At 35.5% G+C, this 27,606-nt stretch overlaps 1 protein-coding gene across 9 annotated transcripts in view; it reads right to left on the bottom strand.

Annotated features, from left to right (window-relative positions):
- The window catches only part of LOC143213439 (cyclic nucleotide-gated channel alpha-3), a 299,614-nt gene that overhangs the window by 110,230 nt on the left and 161,778 nt on the right, over positions 1-27,606 (bottom strand). For 8 of the 9 annotated variants that reach the window (XM_076433300.1, XM_076433299.1, XM_076433297.1 and 5 more), the window contains exons 4-9: positions 17,999-18,108; positions 13,391-13,575; positions 8,023-8,237; positions 3,576-3,831; positions 2,041-2,295; positions 652-782 (exon numbers count right to left, since the gene is read on the bottom strand). In XM_076433300.1, the coding sequence (XP_076289415.1) occupies positions 652-782; positions 2,041-2,295; positions 3,576-3,831; positions 8,023-8,237; positions 13,391-13,575; positions 17,999-18,108 (1,152 nt within the window). The remainder of the gene's footprint in view (positions 1-651; positions 783-2,040; positions 2,296-3,575; positions 3,832-8,022; positions 8,238-13,390; positions 13,576-17,998; positions 18,109-27,606) is intronic. The other variant, XM_076433293.1, reaches the window with a different exon arrangement.

Raw genomic sequence — 27,606 nt, 5'->3', positions numbered from 1 at the left:
GAAATCCTGTATAGAACTCGTAGCACATTGTTAAAAGTGTTTACCACTAGACCGGTGATTATTGCATCATTTTGAAAAATCAATGACTAAACACTTTTTAATGGAACCTTCAATAGCAACAGCAATTTTCACTGTGAAGTAACAAGTCACCCTCAATAACGTTATGTAATAGTTTCATTTAAGATTGCAATGTAAAAGAAAATTTCTATGCACTGTTATTGAAAATCCTATTACATAATAGGCTTCTGGTAGGTAAAGTGCTAAGATTGTAAAACTGCATCCACGAGGAATTATTCAACAAATTTATTTCTATGAGTACTTATTGTAAAAGAAGAATTGCTAAAAAGTTGGGATAGATACGTCCTTGTGTTCTTTTCATAAAGTAACGTAAAATAATCATTTGAAAAGCCTGAAGTCCGGGACTCGTCGATAGAATATCGAGATACAAACTTTTCTTCAATATGAAGAACATGCAATCAACCGCGTTCATTGGATCGCCTTTGAAGGAAAACAATCGCGAGCTTAGACCGGCATGGCGGCTAGAGCCGCAAAGCTGCGAGCTGCAACCGGTTCTCTCTCTCTCTCTTTCTCTCTAGCTGATCGAAACGAATCAGGTGCATGGGGAAATAATTGGATTCGGTTTTCACTTACCCTGGAACTCTTTCCTGGCCGCGCTGACGGAAGTAACAATGTTGGCCACGTGCCCGAGCACGGTGGCGAACAGTAGCAGTCCAAACAGCAGCTGAGCTATTACGAACAAGTATTCGCCTTTGCTCCTCGGCCTGAAAATAAAGGACAATTCCGAACGTTAGCGCGTTCAACCTAACAAACCGGCATTGTTCGATCTTTTTCGAACTTCCCGCTCAGAATCGCAATCGCCTCGAACTACGGTCGCGTTCGAACTGCGATAGCAGCTGTTGTAGATGAATCTGCTTCTAAATTGTTGATGTCACGTTGGCAGAAAATTTTCTTCCGTAGAGCGCATGTTCCATATTATCAAAACGCGTTCGTTAATGTTTTATCATTGCCTAGGCTTCCTATTACTCAACCATGACAATTGCTTTCTTAAGAAACGCCAATACAGGGTGGACCAATAACTTTGGCCATCTTAAATATTTTTGTTATTTGTAACAATATGGAAAAATGATATATATGAATGATGATTTCTGAAGTTCTTCCAAGTAACTTTTCCCTTTGCGAAAATGATCTTCTCGGCTTCGTTCACGAGATATTAATGTAAACCAGCACGGACGAATCGGAACGCGCCTGCAGCAGACGGATTCCGGCTCGGCCAATGCCAGGGCCACGCTCACCGGGATCTGTTGCCGAGTCGGAACCCGTTTGCAATAGCCGCGCTCTGATTGGTCCGTGTTTCTCGTTAATAACTCCTTAACAAAGCCGCGGAGAACATTTTCGCAAAGGGAAAAGTTACTTCATGTGACCTCGGGAATCATACCTTTCGAGGAAGTACAACATTTTTGTGACATTCTATATACAGGGTGAGTCGGGAGGAACGGACCAAGCTCCAGGAGTGGATTGTACACAGGAAAATAATGTAAAAAACTCTTTATAGCGTGATTAACAAAATTCCATACATTAACATTTCGGTTATCATAGTCTTATTTTAATAAAAATGTTTAGATGTCAATGGCGATACTTCCGAACATTTATGAAAATAAGACTATGATAACCGAAATGTTAATGTATGAAATTTTGTTTAATTGGAATCACGCTATAAAATGAAAACAAATGAAAATCGCTTCTGGAGTTTGGTCCGTTCCTCCCGACTCACCCTGTGTAAAATTGTTTGCAATTATTATAATATAAAAAAGTGTTTGCATCACAATATTTCCCAATTTTATGTACATATTTTTCCATATTGCTACAGATAACGGAACTATTGGTGAAAGTGATTGGTCTACCCTGTATACGTGCTTCGAAAAATTCAATTTTGGCTAGCTCTCGAAGGAATGGCGCCACAGTGAATGGTCAGGGATGGTTTAACGAAATTTTCGAAATTTAGGGTGAGACGATACGTACCGTGGTAAATCGCCGATGGTCGTCAGGGCCAACGTACACCAATAGTAGCTCTGCAAGTATTGTTTGACAACATCCGCCGTCTCGGAGTCGCTGAACACCCAGTTCTTACTGCCAAAGCCGTTGTTCTTATAAATAATGTGATAGAGGCACCCGTTCCAGTGAAAGATCACCAGTAAATAATGTATCAAGGAGGTGGAGCGGAATAAATTCGGATAGTTCGTGTGTCGCTCAGTTCTATCCATGAACGCCCAGAACCTGCGTGACAATGGACAAAGAAGATTGGATGAGATTCCAGCGTGGTGGTCATAACCCGGCGATAAATTCCAAAATTCCTATTAAAATATTGCGCCGGCGAATTTCTTCAGCTCGTGGAATTTTCGCTTAACCATAGGGGACGGATAGTTGCCGAAGAATGTTTACGAGATCACCACGGTTTGTTTATTCCTGATTATTCACTGCATAATTACTTGGCGTCTTAGCCGAATGAAACTACACAGGATATATCTAGTAACTAATTGTAACTCGACCATTATTGAAGACAACAACTGTAGACGGATTAAAAAATGTCATGAATAGACTGCGGATGTTATGCATTTATGACAAAAATGGGTACGTACAACTTAAAATAGTGGAGATACATGAAAAAGACTTAAGGCCACCAGTGTATTAGTTTCACCTTGATAAGATAATTAAAAAAAGAATGAAATTTTACAATCAATGCAGACATTTTTTATTTTGCATAAAGTTCCGCGGTCTAGTCATGAAATATACAGTGGATCACAGAAAAGTATTTCAACATTAGTTTCTCGAAGAATTGTCTGTGTTTAAACTGTGATAATTTTGTAAAAAACGGTCGTACAACAATAACCCATCGTTCATTTTATTTTAAGATTTTTTTCATGGTGCAGGGGACCAGATTTGAAGACGCGTTTTTTCTTGAAAATACTGTACATTCAAACGTTTGTGAAAAGCTTGACAAATTTTTTACGAGAATGACACTACCATAGATTTATAGATTGAAGCCTTCTCTTTACAACGACACCTTGAAGATTGGTGTACGATTTGTTTTAGTCGTTTTATGGAGCTTTGAATGAGTAGTGTTTAAATACTGTTAGGATCCAATGCGTATGCAGCCTCTGTATAAAAAATAATTGTCACACTGAAATGGTTCTTTTCAAAGTTCAATTTGTCAAATAATTTTGGAAACGAATGAACAATGTAACAAAATTGTTCATCGACGACGATCATATCCGATTGAAGGATTTAATGAAATTCCGATGTTATTAACCCCTTGCCTTACGATATCGTGTTTGGCTCGTGTTGAAGATTCTGAACAGATTCTAATAAAAATGTATGTCATTAATTTCCTATAAGAAATAAAATTCTATTTTGGTTTTGTTAATGTACAGCTTATACATAGATATAAGTTTTCTCCTTTTTTAGGAAATCACGATCTACGAAAAAGTTCTAATCACTGAAACCGTGAAATGAATCGTAGGGCAAGGGGTTAATATTATTTTGGAAGTGTCACTTACCGATATATTTTCACAAGTCTAAAACTTCGCAGTATACTATTGAATCCTATAGATAAGTATAAAAAGTCGAGTGGCAGCAGGCACAGGATGTCCATGTAAAATATGGTGCTGTTCGTGTAATGATTCCGCAGTTTAGTCGCGTCAGTTTGCAACACGCCATCCTCCAAATATCCGGTTCGAATGTGAAACACTATGTCCAACACGTATAAAAAATCGGAGAAGTAATCCAGACAGAACCACACCCACCGCGTTTCGCCTGTAACACAAACAAATGTCTCTTCTAAACAAAATAGCATTTTCAATCATAATCTTCACTACTATCAATTCGTAAATTCTGTAATGCTCTTTGTTTACAACTAGTTTGCACTTGTAAAACAGCCAGTAGCATTCACTGCAACGACGAGAACATAATTTCACGAGTCTCTGGAATACAGAAACGAGCTTTGCTACGGTGTATCGTGAAATATTAAAAATCCTGATGTGTCCACTTCAGAGTGCTCTTATTTGAGCTACAGAAGTACAAAATTCGAGAGAGAGAGCTGTACAAATGCTGGGGTAGTATGATATTTTATATTTTGTAAGGACTTCTACTGGAAAAGTAAACGGGGCGAAGGCAACGAGTTTCTCGAAGAAAGCGAAATGGAAAAGCTAGGATCCTGCGGGAGGAAGCTCGGAGGACGAAGATATTTTCGAAGAATGGGCCGAGAGTCTCGTTTAACGACGCTCGCAATTAGCAGCGAGAAGTAAAAGAAAACAATTCGATATTTCCCGGTAGATATCGGAGCAAACGTCAAAGTTTTCGGCCGTTACGGAATCCGGGAGCCAGACTGATGGAGGCGCAAGGAAGTTTCTGCTCCTCGCCAAGCTGGATAGGGATTCTTTCTCACAGAGGAGTCGTGGAATTTTTGGAATAGAGAAGCGAGGTAATTCTCCGAGGTGCTAAATCCGAGCTGGCGCAGAGTTCTTTCACGGGAGCTGTAAGATAGGCAGAGGAAAGTCGAGTTTCTATCGGGACTGATCTTCGATCTACGAACCCCTGTGAAGAAACGAGTGTCTGCCAAGTTAACTGGATGTCTGTCTCGGCATTTTTACCCGGGAGAATGTGCTTTTACGATCATTTTGACTGTTTCGATCCGAAAATCGCCTCTACCCAATTTCGGGCGCTGACCAATCCTGGATTAGGGGGTATTCTGTACTGGAACTTTCGAAAAAGCGATTTCTTCTTATCTTAGACTTGGGTGGAGCTCAAAATCGAATGGGTAGAAATAGTATTAGATGATTGTATAAGTTCGTGCCCGATTTCCATAGTTGTCGCAAACTGTACTGCACGGCGGACTGTAAAAACAATTATATAGTCGCTAGGGATGGGATCAAGTTTAATATGTACTCACGAATCCGAGTCAATTTCAATAACGAAGTTTCATTTCTTGGGTTTCGATTGCTACTTAAAAGCAATAATGTTTCAATGATTATATTTGAGAAGTATTCATTTCATACAAACTGATATCGAACCTCGGAATGAGTACTTACAAGTTTCGGAAAGATACTTATAACTACTTCGATGTTGAAAGGAATCGAATCTTTCACAAGTAGTACTCGAATCTTGGAAGTCAGAACTGCATAGTAAGGTTTATAGCACTTTCTTTATTAAATTCGTAACTCTTTAAGAATAATATTTCCGATAGATTATGAAATTATAGTTATACATGTTGAATTAAATTATGCAATAGAGGACAAGATAATTGATTTTAATGGTAAAAAAAAATAATGATTAGAAAAAACAAGTTTCGAATCTGTTCGACCAGGATTCGAATATACTTGCAAGTATTATTTCCGCAACGTAATTGTAAAAGGTTCAAAACTGTCCGGCATAGGTTCGAGTATACTTAGGAGTACTATTTATGTTTTTCTAAGTATTTATAGAAGTTCGAATTCAATCAATCAAAGTTTGAACCTGTTTGGGAGGTACTTGATCCCATCCCTATTAGTCACCATTCTTTTCTACAATTATAATAATTAATTGCAATATGTACTACATATAATTATTATACTATTATTGTACTACGATGTTACTACGATATAATTAGAATAATTGATTAATAAAATGGTATTATTTATTTAACCATTGAATTTTTTTTATTTTCAAGTCGGGCACGAACTTATCCAATCATCTGATGCATTATTCTTCTTAGATTGCGAGAGGCAACACAGGGGCTGCAAACTTTTTTCAATCTCGACGCGCCTCGTCAGAAAATCTGAAAAAGTTCATGGGCAATGCTCATAACTCTGGACTGCGGATTTTATGTCTTTATCGTCTTTATGTCTTTGTCGACATGTTAAAAATATTTAAGGACATCAATGTATTAGTTTCAGCTTAATAGGATAATTAAAAGAATAATGCAATTTTGATTTGGCTCATGTGTCCTGCAATCATTGCGAACACTTTTTATTTTGTATAAAGATCCGCAGTTTACTCATATAACGGTACACTGTTACTGGAAAAATATAAACGATGTATCTGTTAAACTTCATTGCACGATCTGAATTTTTCCGACTTTTTTCAGAGTTTCGGTTTTTTACAACTCGGATTTTCAACTTCGAAATTCGGAACAAATTGCAGTGTGCGTATCTGTGAATTTGACATATCTTCCCGATTTTTTAAACATTTTTTTATTAACAACACAGGAAACCTACCAAGCTGGATATTGCTTTATAATAATTAGATTGCGGATCATTATGCAAAATAAAAAATGTTTGCATTGATTGCAAGACGGAGCAGCGTAATCAAAATTTCTTTCTTCTTTCAATTATCTGATTAAGCTGAAACCAATACACTGATGTCTTTAAATCTTTATAATATGTTCACCGTTTTAAATTGTGCTTACCCATTTTTGTCATAAATGCATAAAATCCGCAGTCTAATAATAATGAAGTATGTCTTTGAAGGTTTATTAAAAATTTCTGATAAAAATTATTTATATAATTTCAATCATCAACAACCTTTCCTTACTCGTCTGGTAGTTCTAGAGGCTTTCATTGTATTTATTGGAGGACTAGAATCGCGGATATTGTTCTTCCGGCAATAATGGTATATTTTTAACAATACTGTATCTACTTTATTCCATCTCTCCGGTAGGTAGCCCTGGGCACAACATTTAACGGAGCTATTATACCACAAAGCAGTGATGTCCGAACTAAGCTTCAGAGCTTAAGGTCCTTCCTCCTCTTATTCTCAGAGCCTGTGACTCATCGACTCATACTACTGTACGTCAAACGACGACCACTGAATACAGGCTCCTTATACAGAGAGAAATATCGTCTTCAGATGAATAAAATCCTTGGAAGAATCGAAACGCTTATTGTTAGTCTCGTGAATTTATTTAAGTTGAGCTTGAAATCTGCTACGATCCTTTAGCATTCATAAATAATGGCTGCGCTTATGTAGGATCATTTTTCGAATGTTCATTTAGTCTTTAGTAGTCTCTCCTGATATTAGTCAAACTTACATGTAAAAATTATTTGACATTTCATCTACTGTTTTTCAAAATTACTGTACCAATCGAACTCAAATTTTGCATGTTTTCAGCACACGTAAGTCGTTTGTCGGTACCACAAGAAAAGATCGAAAATATAAAATTCGTCAAAAAGCTAAAAAACACCTGTACCGCTAAGAATATTTGAGCCGTTTAGTTTGAAAGTGGCCTAAGTCCATTCAAGTTTAAATTGAGATATTTGAGAGTTTGCGTTTCAATGAAATTAAAAATATCTGTACGTATAGGATACCAATGTATCTAAGAGAAAAGAATAGCAATTATTAAGTGTGAATAATATGTCTTCTTACCAAGAATGGTAACAACTAGATTTGTCATAAAATTTGAAACAGCACAAGTCCATTCAATATCATTCAAAATGCTTCAAATTGAAAAAACAATATTCAATTTATTTTATATTTCATTGCAAAACTTGAAAAACACCATTTATGCAATCCAACAAAACTTCTAACTTGTATTTCGCTGTTGTAATTTGTCTTTAATTTTTATAAAGTGGCGTCAATACAATATTACAGTATTTTAAACTCTGCATCTCATCCATTGATGTCTTATAGAAAATTTTATATGGTTCATTTCTCAAAAAACGCATCCAGCATATTTTTAGCCAATTTATTGTTTATTTGTTAACTGACAAACAGACTTAGGCCATTTTAAAAATAAAAATTTGTATCATTCTATTAACCAGCTAATTCCCTTTTTACAAAATCTTTGTGATTTTAAATATGTTAGTTACAATTTGCTGCAGAATGAAAAGATAACGCAGAAATGTAAATATTTATATTGCTAGCCTGATTTTTCTCGAAAATGGACTTGGGCCACTTTCAAAATAAACGGCACATTTCTTTGACATAAAGAAATGATAAAATACGAGACAAATTGTGTAGAAATTTACTCACCATTTATTTCTTGGAAGGCGAACCTATAGATGATAACCCAGAAGTTGTAGAGAAAGGCAAGGGATACCACCATCGACCAATAATAACAGAGGCGTCCCGCAGGATCAAAGATGAAGGACCAGTTAGGAGCACCAGTACGGAATCCTTTCGTCCCCGATTGCCCTGGATATCCTCTGCTTCCACGTTGCTGCTGCTGTTGTTGTACTGTATACCTGCTACGGACGAGAAACAGGATTTAAAAGTGTTCATAACAGGTACGCATTGTTTATTAGAAATTTATCTTGCTCAGTAGCAAATATATTTTAGGATCATTAGGCTTCCACAGCTTCCATTCTGCACACCTTGATATTTTGAAACACATTAATATCGTATATCTTCGCATTGAAAAATGATTTTTAATTCAAACTTTAACTAGACATGTGATTTTTACATGTAGAAGTATCTCGAGGAACAAATTGAATTGAAATATTCATTCTTCTCTTATTTATGACCTAATTACATAGTAATAGACTGCGGATTTTTATGCATTTATGAAAAAATTTTGTGAATATAAACGATTAGAATAGTCTAATAATAATTAGACGCCGGATTTTATGCATTTATAACAAAAGTGAAAATATTTAAAGATTTTGAGAGTATTAACATATTATTTTCATCACATTAAAATTATTCATGAAGAATATAAATTTCTATTTAGCTCCTGCATCTTGCAATTGATGCACAAACTTCTTATTTTGCATAAACATCCGGAGTCTACTTAAAATATTGTCACCTTGTTTCTCATGTAACTAAATTATTAAGGGATGAAATCAGCTTTTATTTAACTTCTTATTTCCCACAAAGATCCGCTGTCTAATAACGACATGTACAATAAGGTACACATAAGTATATTTTTTGTCAAAATGCGATGGTATTTGTTACCCTATAAGTTTGGGTAGTAAAACCTACAAGGCTGGAACGAAAATATGAACACGCGGAACGTCACCCTCCACTTCGCCGGTGCTGTCATAAACTGCTACTTTTAGGTAGAATGCAGGTTACAGTCGCACTCGATTCCTGGAATTTACCACCTGCAATTCTAGGAATTCGCGACTCGTTGTCCTCTGAAACGTAACTCCGTAACGACCAACCAAATTGCTGACTAAAAGTTCCTCCACCAATCACGTGTCGCTCTCGCAGGAGCAAACCCGCCGTGACCAACCGCATTTCAGCTTGCCCTAAGTAATTTCACTCGATAGATATCATAAACGCTTGATATTTCAATTTTGCAGTCGACCAGAAACTGCGAGAAGAAATTTCATGCTACATACGTGCAATTTTCGACGCTGAAACCACTTCATTATTAAATTCGCAACTGCGGTCCCTCGTTTTGCTATCAAACTGCAAATGTTATCAGCAAATTAAGTTTATTATGGAAATCTGGAATTCTGGAATAGCGGTAACATTTGACATTCTATTCGAAGTCGTGTTTGGCTCATATAAATTATTGCTGATGTAAAATGGTGTTGAATTTTTAAGAACAAACCTGATGAACAATCAAGTGTGAACTTTGTGGGTTCGTTTATCAATCTTTGAAGAATATTTTAAAATTTTTTCATGCTCGCGAATAATGATACTGCTGAAAACTATAGCTATACAAAGAGAAAATAAAAATCGTGGTGTTTGGCTCATATAAAATATTGCTGATGCAAAATGTCGCAGTGTTGAATTTTTAAGAACGAAACTAATAAACATATCAAGTGTAAACTTTGTGGGTTCGTTTATCAATCTTTGAAGAATATTTTAAAATTTTTTCATGCTCGAATAATGATACTGCTGAAAACTATAGCTATACAAAAAGAAAAGAAAAATCGTGGTGTTTGGCTCATATAAAATATAGCTGATGCAAAATGTCGCAGTGCTGAATTTTTAAGAACAAAACTAATGAACATATCAAGTGTGAACTTTGTGGGTTCGTTTATCAATCTTTGAAGAATATTTTAAAATTTTTTCATGCTCGAATAATGATACTGCTGAAAACTATAGCTATACAAAAAGAAAAGAAAAATCGTGGTGTTTGGCTCATATAAAATATAGCTGATGCAAAATGTCGCAGTGTTGAATTTTTAAGAACGAAACTAATAAACATATCAAGTGTAAACTTTGTGGGTTCGTTTATCAATCTTTGAAGAATATTTTAACATTTTTTCATGCTCGAATAATGATACTGCTGAAAACTATAGCTATACAAAGAGAAAATAAAAATCGTGGTGTTTGGCTCATATAAAATATTGCTGATGTAAAATGTCGCAGCGTTGAATTTTTAAGAACAGAACTTTAGTGTAAACTTTCTGGGTTTGTTTATTAATCTTCAAAGAATATTGGAGAACTTTTTCATGGAAGAATAATGACTCCATTGCAAATTATGATTATACAAATGTTTCTGAAATGATACAAAACACATACATTGAATATTCTTCGTGGAAGCGAAAATTTCATTGTAACTGTATTTGACTCGTAGTTCTGTGCCACAAAGTGTATGTTGCTCGCGCCGAGCCTAAGCGTTCAGACAACAAAAATTACTCGAGCGTGCGATATAATTCGCCACTGTACGTCATACTTGTTCCCGTGTGTGACCAGTAGACGTTGTGTGTTCAAGGCTAGAGACACCAGTGTGCATATGTATAACTGGAACACAAAACAAAGCTGTTTCGCTCGAGAAGCTCCGACAGAAGTTTCTGTTTATCTGTCTGCGTCAAACTAGTTAGTTGTTGAACGTTCGCATGATGAAACTGAAGGCTGGCACATCTCAAACGACTCTGTATCTGTCGTAAAATTTGCTCCTTGGAATTGCGTCGGTCTCAGCGGAGACGCACACGTTTCATTTAGCGAGACCCGGAGTCGTTGGTATGTAAAGAGAAACGGTTTCTGGAGAGAAATGTTTTCCCTGAAAGGGAAACGGCGACGGTGCAATTACATATATGGGTTCCTCTGTTTGATAATTTAATATTAGACATACTATGTACGAAGGTACACGAAAAATCCTTCCCTGGGTCGACATATTACTCGAGAAATTTTAATCGTGTGTTTAACCACGCTTTATATTAAATCTCGTACGTTCCGCATGAATATTCAACCGCTTACTATTTTTATATACTGTAAAATGATTACGGTCAGCGGACCATTATTATAACGGGACTGCGGATTTCTGGGCGAAATAAAAATTTGATGCATCTGTTGCAATTTACTGCAGCTAAGTAAACATTTGTATTTTTTTATTTTCGAATTCTTTCGCATTCTAATTATGACTATATCATTGATGATTTTTTTATCAATTTTTAAACATATTTTTGAAGCCACTTCTTGTGGACATGTAAATCATTTTATTGTTCCGAATGCAGCAGTTGTCCATTCAATTAATTCGTCAGATCGCATGGCGATTTTTATACTCTGGGTCAAAATAGACCCGAGCTCCTTCATCGAAGGGTTAATCCCCTTCAGCCAGCTTTCTTTAAAATGTGATAAATGGAACACATTTTGTTGACTTCGAGTATAAAACAAAAATGAGGGAAATACCAGGTTAGTGTTATCAAGGTTGAAAGTGCACCTTCCATCTTTAAAGCTCTTGGACCCGGAAAAAGAATTTTCAACTCTCATTCAATTTTCACTTTTCCATTCAATTAATTCGTCAGATCGCATGGCGATTTTTATACTCTGGGTCAAAATAGACCCGGGCTTCTTCGTCGAAGGGTCAATCCCCTTCTGCCAGCTTTCTTTAAAATGTGATAAATGGAACACATTTTGTTGACTTCGAGTATAAAACAAAAATAAGGGAAATACCAGGTTAGTGTTATCAAGGTTGAAAGTGCACCTTCCATCTTTAAAGCTCTTGGACCCGGAAAAAGAATTTTCAACTCTCATTCAATTTTCACTTTTCCATTCAATTAATTCGTCAGATCGCATGGCGATTTTTATACTCTGGGTCAAAATAGACCCGGGCTTCTTCGTCGAAGGGTCAATCCCCTTCTGCCAGCTTTCTTTAAAATGTGATAAATGGAACACATTTTGTTGACTTCAAGTATAAAACAAAAATGAGGGAAATATCAGGTTAGTGTTATCAAGCTTGAAAGTGCACCTTCAATCTTTAAAGCTCTCGGACCTGGAAAAAGGAGTTACCAAATGACGATCACTGTTGTACCATGGACCTATTGTTACACAAATTTCTGTTCTGCATCCATAGATTTGAATACATTTGGAATATAATTCTGAAACATGCTAGCCACACAGAAGAGAGATGGCTTCCTCTTCCCAAGAGCGTCCCAGGTAGAAGAAAGATGCGTAGGACATCAATCATTCCGTGTCCAGCGTGCTGGCACGGTTCATAGTATCTGGCACCTGCATTGCGTACATTTCCACTTGCCAGTGGAACACTTTTCAATTCGCATTTTGAACCTGTCCAGCTCCAACAAATGTTTCTACAAGCATCTACATTTCAAATCGTTGAAACCTTTTCTGGGTTTTTCCAGAAATTGTCACATGGCTGACATGAAATCTCTGGAACCCTATGACCGATATCCTTCGAATTTTAAACGAATATTCTACACACAGTACTGTAAAATGTAGCATAAGCTTTAAATTATTAACGTTATTTTTCCAACGCAAACAGCGAATTTTTCGAATGAATCTGCTGCTATTGCTCCAATAATAATTGGACTTCATAAACAAATTTACGCTTCAGTTTAAATAACACATTCTAGTTTGTGGATAAAAAACATGTTTCAATTTTGAATATCCATCGATGTATCAATAAATGTCCGTTTCAGAAACACCGAACAGCTCCGCTATTTTTAATATTGTGTCCTGGAAAAAAATGGAAAAACCAAAATTTTTCACTGACTAATTATCCCTGAAAAAAATTCCCTAGGACACGTTCTTCGATTGTCAAGGTCAAGGTGGTTTAACCCCGTAAGGGCGCAGCATCCTGAGATTGCTATCGAGAAAACCGATCGATGACGCAATCGACAGAGCAGCAGGCAAAAGTCTAACAATACGAAGCGGTGGTGGAATAAAGAAATGAATAATTCACTTTACACGATAAACATGAAGGCGGGCGGATCTTTACGGCGCAATATCCGGTGAATAATTCATAGTTTCGCGGGAAGTATGCCACGGGAGACCAGTAGTTAGGTATGTCGGATACGTATAATCGAAAGTGCGGTTCCTCGTCCCTGGACTTACCCGGCTGGCATTGTCTATGGTAAACGAAAACACGGAGATGCGAACAATATTTACCGGGCGCGATGATCGAGCTTGTTGTATCAGCCGGAGGAAACCGGGGCTCGATCACGATCACCATCTACGTAACACCAATAATCGATCGCACACTTACGTCTCCGTGCCGTTGCAGCTGCTGTTATTCAGATGATTGATGGACGTCGGTGTGTGCAGGTGCGACTGGTCGCGCGAGGGTGTCAGCGCATCTGCATGCAGCTTGAATCTGCCCCACAGATGGTCCCCCTTCTCTGATTTGCGGCTTAGGTCGAAATCGGTTGCCTCGTAGTTTACGTAAGCCCCCTGAAACAGGACGAACCCGTATATGTTTTTGTTACCTGGTGTATACGCTGCACCATGCAACGCGGATATCTAACGCTGATGCATATCGATCATCGGAAGACGGTTCCGATGGATTCTGATGTACTCGAATGCGGAATTCGTTGTTATTAGCGATGGAAATCATTCAATTCTTTCTCTCTTAAATCCATAAATAATGGTTGGAAATAGTGATGGGAATGATCCGATTCATTCAAAGCAGGTACTTGTACGGAAGAATCGGAGAGTATCGAAAAGTAAAGTAGGTACTTGTTATCGGAAGCTGACATACCGAAGAGTCAATGACCCGATTCCTTCTCATGATTTTCAAGTAACTCACCAATCAGGTACTTTTATATAGAAGAATCGATACTTGTCAAGATAAATAAGATCGGTATCATGACAGCACGTGCTGTATCGATACTATTACAAATAGAATCAAATGTTTCAGTACATTATGAGTACCCTTTAAAACCGTGAAAATTGCTAACATTTAGTACATTGAATTATGTTATATCCATAGATAATGGTTGGAAGTAGTGATAGGAATGATTCGATTCTTTCTCGGGATATTCAAGCAATTTGCTAATGAGGTACTTGTACGGAAGAATCGATACGTGTCAAGATGAACACTAAATAATATTGGCATCATGACAGCAATGGTCACAAATAGAATCAAATGTTTCAGTACTTTGAGTACTCTTTAAAACCGTGAAAATTGCTAACATTTAGTACATTGAATTATGTTATATCCATAAATAATGGTTGGAAGTAGTGATGGGAATGATTCGATTCTTTCTCGGGATATTCAAGCAATTCGCTAATCAGGTACTTGTACGGAAGAATCGATACGTGTCAAGATGAACACTAAATAATATTGGCATCATGACAGCAATGGTCACAAATAGAATCAAATGTTTCAGTACTTTGAGTACTCTTTAAAACCGTGAAAATTGCTAACATTTAGTACATTGAATTATGTTATATCCATAGATAATGGTTGCAAGTAGTGATGGGGATGATTCGATCCTTTCTCGGGATATTCAAGCAATTCGCTAATCAGGTACTTGTACGGAAGAATCAATACTTGTCAAGATGAACACTGAATAATATTGGCATCATGACAGCAATGGTCACAAATAGAATCAAATGTTTCAGTACTTTGAGTACTCTTTAAAACCGTGAAAATTGCTAACATTTAGTACATTGAATTATGTTATGTCCATAGATAATGGTTGCAAGTAGTGATGGGAATGATCAAATTCTTTCTCGTGATGTTCAAGTAATTCGCTAATCAGGTACTTGTACGGAAGAATCGGAACGTATCGAAAAGTAAAATACTTGGTATCGAAAGCTGACATACCGAAGACTGAATCATCCGATTCTTTCTCATAATTTTCGAGTAACTCGCTAATCAGGTACTTATATGGAAGAATCGATACTTGTCAAGATGAACACTGAAGTACTGATGGGTACGATCCGATTCTTTCTTATTTCTCTAATTCGTTGCTAAACTTGTTGTCATACCAAGAAAGTTGAACTTTCGCATACAGAAGACATTTTCACCCCAAGGATCGTTTATGCACAATAAAATCAAAGAACATAGCCGAGCTAATTTCGCGAGGAAGCGTATCTCACTCAGCTCAGACGTTGGTCTTGCAATTCCAACCATTGTTACCATTTTCTGGAAGAGGAGACCGTGCCATCGCTTTGTCTTAAAAATTGCATGGTCCAAATGGCGTCACGCGCTCTTCAACTTCCACCATGAAATTCCTTATCCCTCAGCAAAGTCATTTCCCGTGTCATGGCTGCCACAATTGCGTACGCATATATAGCAGGTCGTTCGTCCGGTGGAAATAAAATAGAAAGCATTGCTCTTTCTGACTGTGCGACGCGCATTTGAATAGAATCTATAATGCGTTTTTCCTTTGGCTTTTAGAACCGCGAGATTACTCTGCCGGAGCAACTGGTACGTGGATTTATGGCTGGTGGTGTGTCAACTGCATTTACGTTCGTTATAGTGAACGGAGAAATGGCGGTTTTTATTTGATTCAGGATTTATGATCAACATGATCCGGCCGAATTATTAACAATTCGTAAGTATCAAAGAGTATTGATTCCTAAATTGTACCTATTCAGAAACATTATATTCATAGGTCAATCTTGGGTGAGATCGGTATTGAGTAGTGATGGCCGATACCAAGTACTTTACTTTACGCTACGCTTCGATTCTTCGGTACAAGTATTTAATTAGCGAATTGGATCATTCCCATCACTATTCACGATGTCGCGGGGTTCCGCGTTATCATTGTCGCTAGCAGTAGGGCGATTAAAATGTTGGAGGCCAGGCCGTAATTGAATACCACTGTTAGCAACGTAAGAATAAGAATAACGGATCACATCGGAATGGGTATTCTAAGGGCAAGGGTCCGGAACGGTTGTTCCGGGGGGTTTGATACGGACAATCTATTTGATTAAGGAAGACTCTCGCGCTTTATTCCGCCGGCACGGAAAATTTTCTTCTTTTGTGCGTTTCAGGCCGTTCCTCGTTTTTTACCATCTGCTACCGGGGAATGGAGAATTTTATCCTTTTCACGATGGCGCAGACCTCCTGCTCCCCGGTTACCGTTTTTCCCGGTCCGCGCTCTTCTCCTTCGGAAAAATAAACAGGTTGATGAAGAATACCGGTGAGAAATAGGAGACCTCTTGGGCATAATAGAAGAAGCACGTTAATGAGGGCAAAGAAAACGAAGAAATAATAGTATGGTGATACGACGAGGAACGGAACCTTGGTAAGCTTGTGATTAATGGCCGTTACCAACAATACCAACTCTTATCTTATAAACCTATAAGGGAGACGCAATAACTGCGGAATGAAATAAATAGACTGTAGTGTCTGTGCGTTTATTGCGATCTTGATGGCCTCGGACTTAAGATAAGAAAGAGTTGGAAGCGGTCTAATTACATCTTTCTTTTCTTCTGACCCCGTTGCTACCATTAATAACGATGGCCTAGGATGACTTCGGATGGCGAACGATAATATTTGTCGAGTTTATGCATTTATTGCGGGACAAATGTACTAATGTACAGACTCATACCGAGATTTCACTAATACAGTTTTAGTCCGATATAAGGCGATGGCTCGGGACCAGTTTTTCCCGTATTTCGGATAAGGTATCTATGCGTCAAAAAGAAGTCATGAATGACTCTACGAATGCATAGTATTTTTATAATAATCTTCGTTGCTACATCTTACCATCAGTAATACTATATTGGGTTGTTCGGAAAGTCTCCGCCGATTTTTGGATTAAATTGAAAATAACAAAAATTGCACTAACAATCAAGTTTATTTTTGGGAGGTTTCATTATACCACTCTCATAAAATGTCCCTGTAAACAGCACATATCTTTTTTGCAACTCGAACTGCATTCTTGCCTTTTTTGTAGTAAAAAAGCATTGAATGCCGAAAATGCACTTTTCCGTTCTCCGTGTTTCCATTGACACCGAACAAAAACGAATTGAACCTATGTTCATGGCGAATAGATACAATTATTGGCGAAAGTGCCACCTTTCAGAAAATGTATAATATCATGTTGTAAAGAAATAAATGCAGGATTTAAACCTATGTTTTTAAAGTGTTATAACTCACATAAAAAAACAATTTTATTAAAATTGTATTAAATTGTATTAAAATTGTTTTGATAAAAACAATAATATGAGAATTAATTTTATAGAAAATTTAATATTGTTTAATAGTAACATTAAATTATTATGAGAATTGATTTTAATATTATCGAGGGGAATAGTATTAAAATTAATATATTTTACAAAGAATTTAATATTATTTAAAAATATAAAGCTGTGCATTCGTTGACACTTCCTTCGCCCCATACGTCTTTGATATTCCCAGCCGTTTGAGCGGCACTTCGGCCTAGTTTGAACTCACAGAAAAAGATAATGGCAAAATCGCGTTTTGACATCCTGAAATAAAAGCCAAATAATTTGATAAAAAATTGAATAAAATTAAATATCAAAAGCATAATTAAATAGAGGTTAAAACGAGCTTTAAGATGACATACAACTCATTAAATTAAGGTAAATATTTATTGGTACAAAATTGCAATTAAAACAGAGGAACAAAAAATCCTGCATTTCTTTCTTTACATTCTAATAATAAAGGTTTATAAAAATAATTGAAAATCTGCGGAGACTTTCCGAACAACCCAATAGTTCGTAAGTGACGAAATTGTATATAAATTGTTTTGTACGTTTCACTTGATCAATTTGGATCGCACTATTCTGGTACATGGAGGAATATTACAAATACCGAATTGCTTTGATTCAATCAGAGTGTATTAAACCCGACGCAATTAACGAGCGGTACTAGAGTAACAATTATAGAACTAACCTGTTGTTGCGTGGGTGTGTGGCGATTCATGCATTTACAGCTTAGAGCGGAAGTGGACCCCCCCGTGATCCGGTCCCTTACAGCACCGCCGCTACTCGATATAATCACGCCTGGAACATCAAATCGAGACATTTCAAATTATGTGTCGGTAATTCCGCTTTTTCTTAAAATTAAGTGGACAAGGTGGTCCAACAGTCATAACTAGACTGCGGATCTTTATACAATTATGAAGATATTGATTGGGCGAAATATAAAACGAGGAATAGATTAGAAAAATTTCAGAATACTGTAACGTTATTTTTAATGTAACGAAGTCATCAAGCGATGAAATCAATTTTTATTTACTTCCTACTTCCCACAATCAATGCAGAATATTTTTATTTTGCATAAAGATCCGCAATATCCATAATTTTTATACATTTTAGAAATTCACATTTTCTATAAATAAATTCTAAATGGATCAGTGATTTTTGGGCTGCCCTGTAAAATTTAAGACAGTACAACGATTATTTCAAGATTAGAGCATGACATTGTTGAAATAAATTGTTTATAGATTGTTCGTTATACGAACAAACATTTCAAAGAAATTGTATGATGCCAGAGTTCACAATGTAGCAATTAATTTTCGATCATTCTGACGTTGCCACCTATGTACACCCTGTATAAATTGTACATATAATAAGTTATGTATTCAATTATGTGTAAAATTGTATTTCATAAAATATTGATATAAATTAAATGCGTTATAGTGTGGGAAAGATAAGTGTTCCGAGGTTAACAAGTGTGAAAGATGAGCGAACGCACACCATTAAATCGCTGTCGGGTGTATAGTGTATCGTGGATGTCGGTCATAGTTAAACAAAATATAGAAGACAGAGATCGATATCAGGTATTAAATTTCGAGGCTTGACGGGTGATGTAATAATCAATAACGCCTCTGCGCGAAGTGGAAGTTGTAGATTATGATAAAGATGAGACGGAGGAGAGAAAGGGGATGAGGAGTGATAATTGATAGGAGACTGCAAGAGTAAGGGGATAGGTTTGTCTAGAGAGGGATATATATTTCTCTATGTTCAAATTGTATACTATATAAATTCTTAAATTATAATAAATATTATTACTAGACTGCGGATGTTTATGCAATTTTCAATTTTTGCAGGCAAATTTTAAGAAAGTGGAATCATGTGAAATGTTATTTTCAGTGGTAGTAGTCTTCGTTTTTTTGTAGATCACAAATAAATAAAAATCTTACTAAATTCTGTGGAATTTTATTTCCTAGCATTTTTTGATAATTTTTGGAAGCCATAAATGCATAAAGATCCGCAGTCTTGTTATTACACAGCGAAATCTTAAATGTCTTTATAGACAAAATCCACAAAATTATACAAAGAGACATTTAAATGCATTTTGTTTCAATTCCATATGTTAATTTTAAAAGTACAATTAAAAAGTGGGGTATGTATTTTATTAACCAGAGTATTTTTCAGATGAAACCACGTTTTCCATTAATGAGGTAATGACTATTAGTTTTAAAAAAGTTAAAACGTGGGGGTAAGTATAAATAAACAGAATATTGTTCACATGAAACCTCGTCTCCTATAATTAATATTGCAAATAGTTTCAGAAGTGTTAAAAAATTATTGATATATTGCAGTTAGACTTATTTTAGCAACTGTTACCAATAATATTATTTGGCGAGTGTTCTCTGTGCACACAATTTTGTTTGAGAAATTTCTGTGTCGAAGCCCATGCATGCCGTACAATTTTTCATAAAATGCAAACGTTTGCAAAAATGTTTCTTTCGGTATTATGGCTGTACACACGTTTTTACGGAGTTCTCTCTTTCTATGCAGAGGTTACGTTCTCTATAAAGAAGTGCGATAAAATAAGCGCCACGAATTTTATCTGGAAATTCGCGATTTCCCAGGTACCTTGATCCTTCCTTTAATACACGTTCCAGGAAGTGTGTACCTCGGTTTCGCTCGACTTTTGCAAGGAAACGATATTATTTAGACTGCAAACATTCTGCCTGTACTACTTTCTATTTATTCCTATCAGTAAACTTTTTAGAATCAAGAGAAAATTCTAAAATAACAGAATAAAAATGATTTCCAACTACGTTCTTTACACATTTGTAGTAACCACCATAACATCTACCAAACATATAAACAATAATACACGTATATCAATTTAAAAATATAGTTAAATAAAATTCTACCGCGTGTATTCTTTTTTAATTACATTTATATTTGTAGTCGCATTAGCGACTGTAAGGTGTTTTAACAAATTATAATATTTATACGATGCTTATTTTCCAAAAATTGAATAGTAAGCATTTTATAATTTATTATTATTACGAATGATTTCTTTTTCGAATAAATTGAAAATTAAATTTAAGGATGTTGTAATACTATTTTAGAGTTACTCACATAATATTGAAAATAAAATCATTTATTTAATTTCTATTCTTCCAATTGGTTTAAAAATGTTTCTATTGCGCAGAGGTTCGCAGTCTACTTATTTGCATTTTGGAGGTGCTCTAATCCGAAGCCGTCATTGCATTTGCGAAACGTCACGTGAAGCGGTTGCAAAATGAATGAAGAATGAGAAGAGCCTCGTAGACAAATGGATAAACCAGTTTGAGGAGAACAATACCGCTGACGATCTGCCAGAACGTAGTACCAAGTGGAAAACGACAGATAAGGAGGATAAATGGATTGCACAGATATCTGCCGCAAATCCTCGCTTATCTCCGCACAACGTTAAGGTATGTGACAGTGTTTAGACGTGTTTACATGCAAATAATTTCTTTCCTGGTGTGATCAAGATATTCTTTTAACTCGTAGTAAAATTTCATTCTCTTGTTATTCATGTTCAAGCATTCAAGAAAATGTATAACAAATACAAACTGGTTTTTAACAGTTTACATACAAGTGACAGTCTTTTAAAATACAATGTTGTTAATAAGTACGATAAATTGTTAAGAAATATTTCACAATTCTTGTGTACATGTGTATACGTTAAGAAATTATTTACAATTGTAATACCAAATTCTTTTGTGTAACGTATTCCAATAATTTCATTTAGTTTTGCTGGTTAGATTTCTTTAAATATTGTATAGTCATTAAAAAATGTGTTGAAAGTGTTAGGATCGTCTCGGACAAATCTAATTTTACATAAAGATCTACATTCTAGGAAGTTCGCTTAAACTTCTGCAAATCTGCGAACAGAATGAAATGTCTACGAAATTGGTTTCTGGATTGCGTGTGGTTGGTTATTCAGTAGTACATATTTTGGAAATAGTTTCCTCTTTGTAGTTGCACAGAGCCAATTCCAGTTAAGATATCTGAAAATTCTGGGTACTTGTACTGGCAGACAAGCTGTGGAAGCTCTGAGGTCGTAAAATCCCGCACTACACCTTCCGTGCAGTCTCGCGGGAATTGCAGAAGTGCAGTGAACTTAGCTTTGAGCCAGACTCCCCTAGTCGCGAGAATAACTGTAAAGCCTACGTCCGCATCAAGCACTATTCCACCACTCAAATCCTTTGTCGCTGCTGAATGATTGAAGTAAAGATAACCCTTTAGGTTCAGCGTCGTTGTTTAGAATTGTCTAGACATTGTGTCTGCATTTACGCCACATCAAATGATACTCTGCTAATTTTGGAGCACGGTAGAGACTCCATTATGAACTAATTAGGGAACAATGATGATCACATTAAAGTATTTTTCAGTTAACAAAACAGCTAACATTTAGCACTATACGAATTGTACAGGATGTCCTGTAGTTTCACATGCAGCAATTATTTCCCAAAATATAGCTGTAAAAAATAAAACTTACTTCGTTTAGGGGAAGACATTCTATGCTGCTTTCGAGAATTCAAGGTTTTTTTTTATGGAACGGGTGTTCATTTATTCCTAAGGGTTTCATAAAATTCTTGAATTCACTCATCCATGTTAGAGAATTTCATAAAATCTTTGGCTGAACTTCCGAAGACGTCCATGCTTAGAATTGGATGAGAATAGGTTCCTTGTTGACTAAAATGATGATTGTCAGAAGGATTTTTGACGACTCGAAAGACATTTTTCATTTTTCAAGTCTAGTTATAGAGGTATGAAACCATGTGGACCGCCTACGACTTTGTCGGTAAAGTAGAGAGTGACATTAAAGTGGTAAAAAGTTTTTTTTCGAGTCGCCAAGAATCCTTGTGACAATCATCATTTTAGTCAAATAGGAACCTATTCTCAAAATTTTATTCAATTCTGAGCATGGACGTCTTCGGAAGTTTAGCCAAATCCTTGAATCCATTTATCCATGAAAGAATTCTATCAAGTTATTAAATCCATTCACTCACAAAAGAATGTTAAGAAATTCTAAAATTTATTCATTGTTGTCGCAAATTGTTTATGGTGTAATTAATTTTTTTCCAACATTCTGAGCACAGGAGCTTTTATAAATTCGCCGTGAATTCAAAAGTTTAATATTGTCATTGCATCGCGCTGCACTTGTCCTCGAAAAGATTAAATGCATATGAAACTCAGCTTCTTGGACACTAGTTCATGACAGTCGCCACCCTTCGTGACATGAGCTTTTTTCCGAGATAGAGTTTACCGAATACTGGCAACGTTGACACGAATGTTTGATGTACCGTCCGTTTTGGAACAATGTTCTGATATTGCATGCACCTATTGTTTACACTCGAGCTTGCAAACTGATTGGCGCTGACTCTTTCATATTGAAACTTTTACATGTTTGCACGTGCTCCTCGTTATTGCAATTTTCGTACGGTACGCCGATTTTTGATTTCGAGGTGTACTGACTTCGATATTTTGATCAGTACCTCGAGCGTCCTTTCATTTAGATTAACCTTAATGCTAATGGCAACAATTTTTCTACGATGTTCTACAACATTGACAATTTCGATAACAAGAACAAATAATTTTACAAAACAAATTGAAAGTAGGTACAATAGTTTTTTACTGACATAAGCGGTAAAGGTTTTTGGTTAATTTCTGTTATGAAAAATCTTTTGAGATGTTTTACAAAATTTAATCAAATAAGTTACTGAAATGGGAATTCGCATGAAGAGCTTTAATATGTAGCAACGATCAAATTATTTCCGCGAAATGTTCGCGTATAAAACTTGCGTTCCGCTCCCATCTACACACTGTTACTAACTTTCCAAAAACCTATATAACAGTCAGGATTAACCGCTTGTTTCCCTCACCATTTATGTTCCACTTATAAACATAATTAACCTTAGAACGACACTGTGGCGTACACGACGACTCCACGAAATTTTAATTCCGTCTGCAGAGGTGGAAATGAACATTAGAATATTAAGCTTTTGTTTACCCTTCTATTTTGTTCTGTAGTTCGTGAAATAACCGGGGAAAAGGACCTCGCGTACATTTTGATTAATTTTCAGCTTTTCAGGCTTGCGAGAAAAAATATTACGATAATGTAGCAACAATTTTTTGCTGAAAACGATGTCATCAATGTCAAAACAAAGAAAAACTGTCGCATAAATGTTCTTTAAAGCCAAATAAGTAAACCATGGATTATTTATAATATTTTCTACCTGAAATACTTTCTACATAAAAATATACAGTCTAAATGCAACGGAATGTGAACCTTTTTATTATACATTGGAATGCAACTTTAAAATTTTTATTTTATAAATAACAAACATTTTATTATAAATTACTATCATAAATGTTTGTTTACAACTAAGTATAAATGTTTGCTCACAGTAAATACTACGATGTGAAACATAAAATAGAATGTTTGACAACGTTTGCTTTATAAACATTCTTTAATTATTTCTCAAATCAATTTACACAAGAAAATTGAATAGTGTTACTAAGGATTTTATTTTGCTGTATATCGCACAGCTGCGTTCGCTACGAATGCATAAATTCTGCGGACGACTTGCGAGTGCACTCGAATATTGACAGAGCGTATTCGAACGTTTTATGAATATGTACCTCGGTCGTTTTCAGTTCCATAGCATTGAATTGCATGCATTACGTGCCGTCATGGAACAATCGCGGGGAATTATAGAAAATCTTCTCGCGTTAATTCTTGCGATCCACGTCTTTCGCTAGTCAACGTTGGCAAACGTCCATCGACAGTCCCTTTTGTATTCTCATAACTCGCCCGCATTATTCTCGTCCTTCCAATACGGCGAATCAAGCGTACCGTGTTTTCTCCTATTCCTCCTGCACCAATCTCCGTCAGCCTACTTCTCTCAAAGATTAAACACTACTTTTCACGAACTGGAACTTGTACCCCCTTAGTGTTCGTAAACTCAACTTTATTATTCACTGGATACTAATTTATTGTAAATCAAAAATTATTTTTATTCCTTAAACCTCGAAAGGTGAATTTTTTTGACAATATCGTGGCAGGCTAAATTACACTTTTATACAATATGTCCATATAACATTTTTATATAGTATTTTATATAATAAAAACACGTTTTTTAAATATATTTTTGAACTCACTGTCGTGAGATCATCTTGATCGATCCTTTCAGGAAACTTAATATAAATAGTTGATCATTTATTTACTTAGAACTTCTACAAGTTTGGGTCAACATGGACCTAACTGTGAGTTTAAAGAATTTTTAACATTCATTTTAACTATTTGTGTAATACCTTTGGTAATGAAATATGAGTATATCGATTTATTGTTCATATTTATTAATAGACAGAATATAACAATCCCGATCTATTTTTTCCAACTCACTAAAATTATTTAAAAAGGGAAGAAATTTCTGTTTGGTTCCTGCTTGTTGAAATTGATGAAGACAATTTTTATTTGGTTAAAAATAAAAATTCCATTCAAGCCACATTAAATATATATTTTGAGTATTAATTGTATACTAATGTAATATTATAGAATACATTTTACGTTATTATTTTGAGAACTACGTTTGGAATCATATATCTTCCATACAAAAAGTGTTGTTCGACAGACTGTTCGAGATAAATTATGTGCAGCAATATCTCATATTGCCTTAATTTAATGATTGTATGAAATCAATTTTATGATTTAATATATCATACCGGTTTGCAATGTTTTTGTTCAAATAAATAGGCCATACGCGTTCTTTTAGAAGGAAAATGATAAAAGCCTGCAGTTAAAATAGAAATCCGGAAAGTTATGATCATGTCAGTTTTACGCTTTCATGCTTCAATATCCCTCATTTTTCACGCGTCAGCTAAAAATAATATCAGATTTGAAAATATCGTTTGCACCGTTTAGTTTATAGCTTTCATTTAGCATAGTAAACGACCCATTTTTCCTTTTATGCAAGATAATACGAGTCTTTTTTATAGCCACTTTGCTAAAACTGGACTCTAATTTTTTGTGTAGGTATTGTACTTGTTATAGGCGTACTAATTAATTCGTAGTCATTTATTTGTGTGTGTGAATATATTGACTATTTACAAACAATTAAAATATATTCTACTGTCGACAATAATTTCCATGGAATTGTGTGCATTTACATTTTGTACGTAATTAATGAATCTCTAATTGAAAAGATGACAAATTTATATCAAAAATAAGGATGCAACTGATTGATTGTGAGAGTCACTAATTAATTTAGACATTTATCACAATTGATGGAGATAGTTTATTCGAAAAGAGGGTTAAACAAGAAAAATACTGCAAAAATGTAGAATCACGTTACAACCAGCTTTACACTTATTCTTTATACACCCTGTACATTAATATTTTCAGAAATAATGTTTGATCGTGACGAATAAGAGAAATAATAAATTACCAAACAAAATTCTCACTATTTCGAGAGTCCTTCAAATGAGATACCATATTTTTAAAAGTGTACTTGTGATATTTACTATTTACTATTTGAAATACATCACCCAGCTCTGTTGTCGATTGTAGAGTATAAAATGTCCTAAACCATTCAGTTCCTCGGTTGATTGATCCCATTAAAATATCTCATCGACGGCTTTGAGAGTGCGCACTGTTTCGACTTCGCCGCGTTTCACAATTTTGTATTTTCTCGACATGTTTCCTCGAAAGCGAACAGGTTCTCTGAAGGCAGTATTCACTTTCGAACTTTTCCGATGAGAGAGTATCATATTTCCAATATCCGGCTCGCCGCAACCTCTCTTCATACAGAAGTCTGCCGTCCATTTCAGCCAAACTTATTTTCGTACCGACTAAGTGCTTTCAGAGCTGAAGGAACTTCCATCAGGGAAAGTAGCAGATTAATAAAATACAGTCGCCGATCTTCCCCGAGAAGACTGCTGTGTTATCCTTGCAAGAAAATACTGGTATTGCTTAGAAAAACCACATGCGAACTGACAATATCACCTCCAATCTTCAAACATATGTTAGACTTGAAAAAGTCAGCCATGGGAATATGTTTCAATATTTCTAAACATTGTACCTTCGACGAAAATGAATAATAGATTGCAAAAGTAGAGAATTCCAGCTGGAAAATCACTTAGGTTCAATCTTGAAACAAATTTTCCAGTGTTTTTAATAACATTTTAGAAGAAAATGGAAAATGCATTACAAGAGTAGAGGTTTCAAGCTGTAAAATGATTTGAAAAATTAATAATTTAATGTTCAAACAGTTTTTCAGTCACTGAAGTTTCCACAGATGTAAAATCGTTACTGTAATATTTTTGTTGATGAGCAAATGTTTAAAACTCCGCAGTCTGGATGGAATTAATATTTTGTTTTTGAAGGAGGGCTCGCTCAGAGAGAAAGAGTAATTTATTTACGTCCAAAAAGTAAAAATACTACTCTTTAATTCCGTAGCCTCTTCCAGTTTATATCGTTTCCTGCGGAATTTATTTTTAATTTACTGAGGTTCGTTCTTTGATAATGTCAAATTGGATGAAAATATTCATGAATTCCGACGGTCTCTTTAATTATTTTTCACGTGCGCTTCGGACTTCCTTCAAATATGATAATCGAATTTTTCAGATAATTGGATTACAGTACTTTGGTGTATGAATATTTATCATGCAATGTTTATGCGCGTCTATATTTATATTAGCAATGTTTCAATCGTCGTATTTCGTGCAGCTGATAATTTCATTAATTAATTCTAGTGACAACATATTTTTAGAATGACTCACAATGTTTGTTGAAGGATTCTCTCACAGATAATAAGTATATTCAACTATAAGATACAAAAAGTGTTTAAACATTTCCAATTCTAAAGAAATTGTCGATATTTGTATTGTGATAATGTCGTTATCAAAAACAATACAACAATCTACCTGGGCTATAATTCATGAAATAAATCTTACTTAAATATTACTCCAATATCCGAGGAAAACATTAATGAGGGCGAAATTTTAGAAACGAGGCCAAAATTATTGTACTATTTTCGTCAACAAAACTATTCAGATATTGGCAATTTCTCGAGAATCGGAAATTTAGTGTCGAAATAGTGTTTCGGATCCGTTGTAAATCTAGAGCTTTATTTCCCAACCTGTGTAATTCAATCGTCGCTTGCTTCGTTCCATGATCGATGCGTCTCTGGGACTCCGCGTTCCGCGAACATCCGCATTCTACGTCTACAACCTGTATCGTTAAAAGTTACCTGAGCGCCGCCGAGC

This window comes from Lasioglossum baleicum, chromosome 11, assembly GCF_051020765.1.
Source record: "Lasioglossum baleicum chromosome 11, iyLasBale1, whole genome shotgun sequence".
NCBI lineage: Eukaryota > Metazoa > Arthropoda > Insecta > Hymenoptera > Halictidae > Lasioglossum > Lasioglossum baleicum.
Note: the sequence above shows the minus strand (reverse complement) of the source record. Positions and strands in the feature narration are given on the sequence as shown.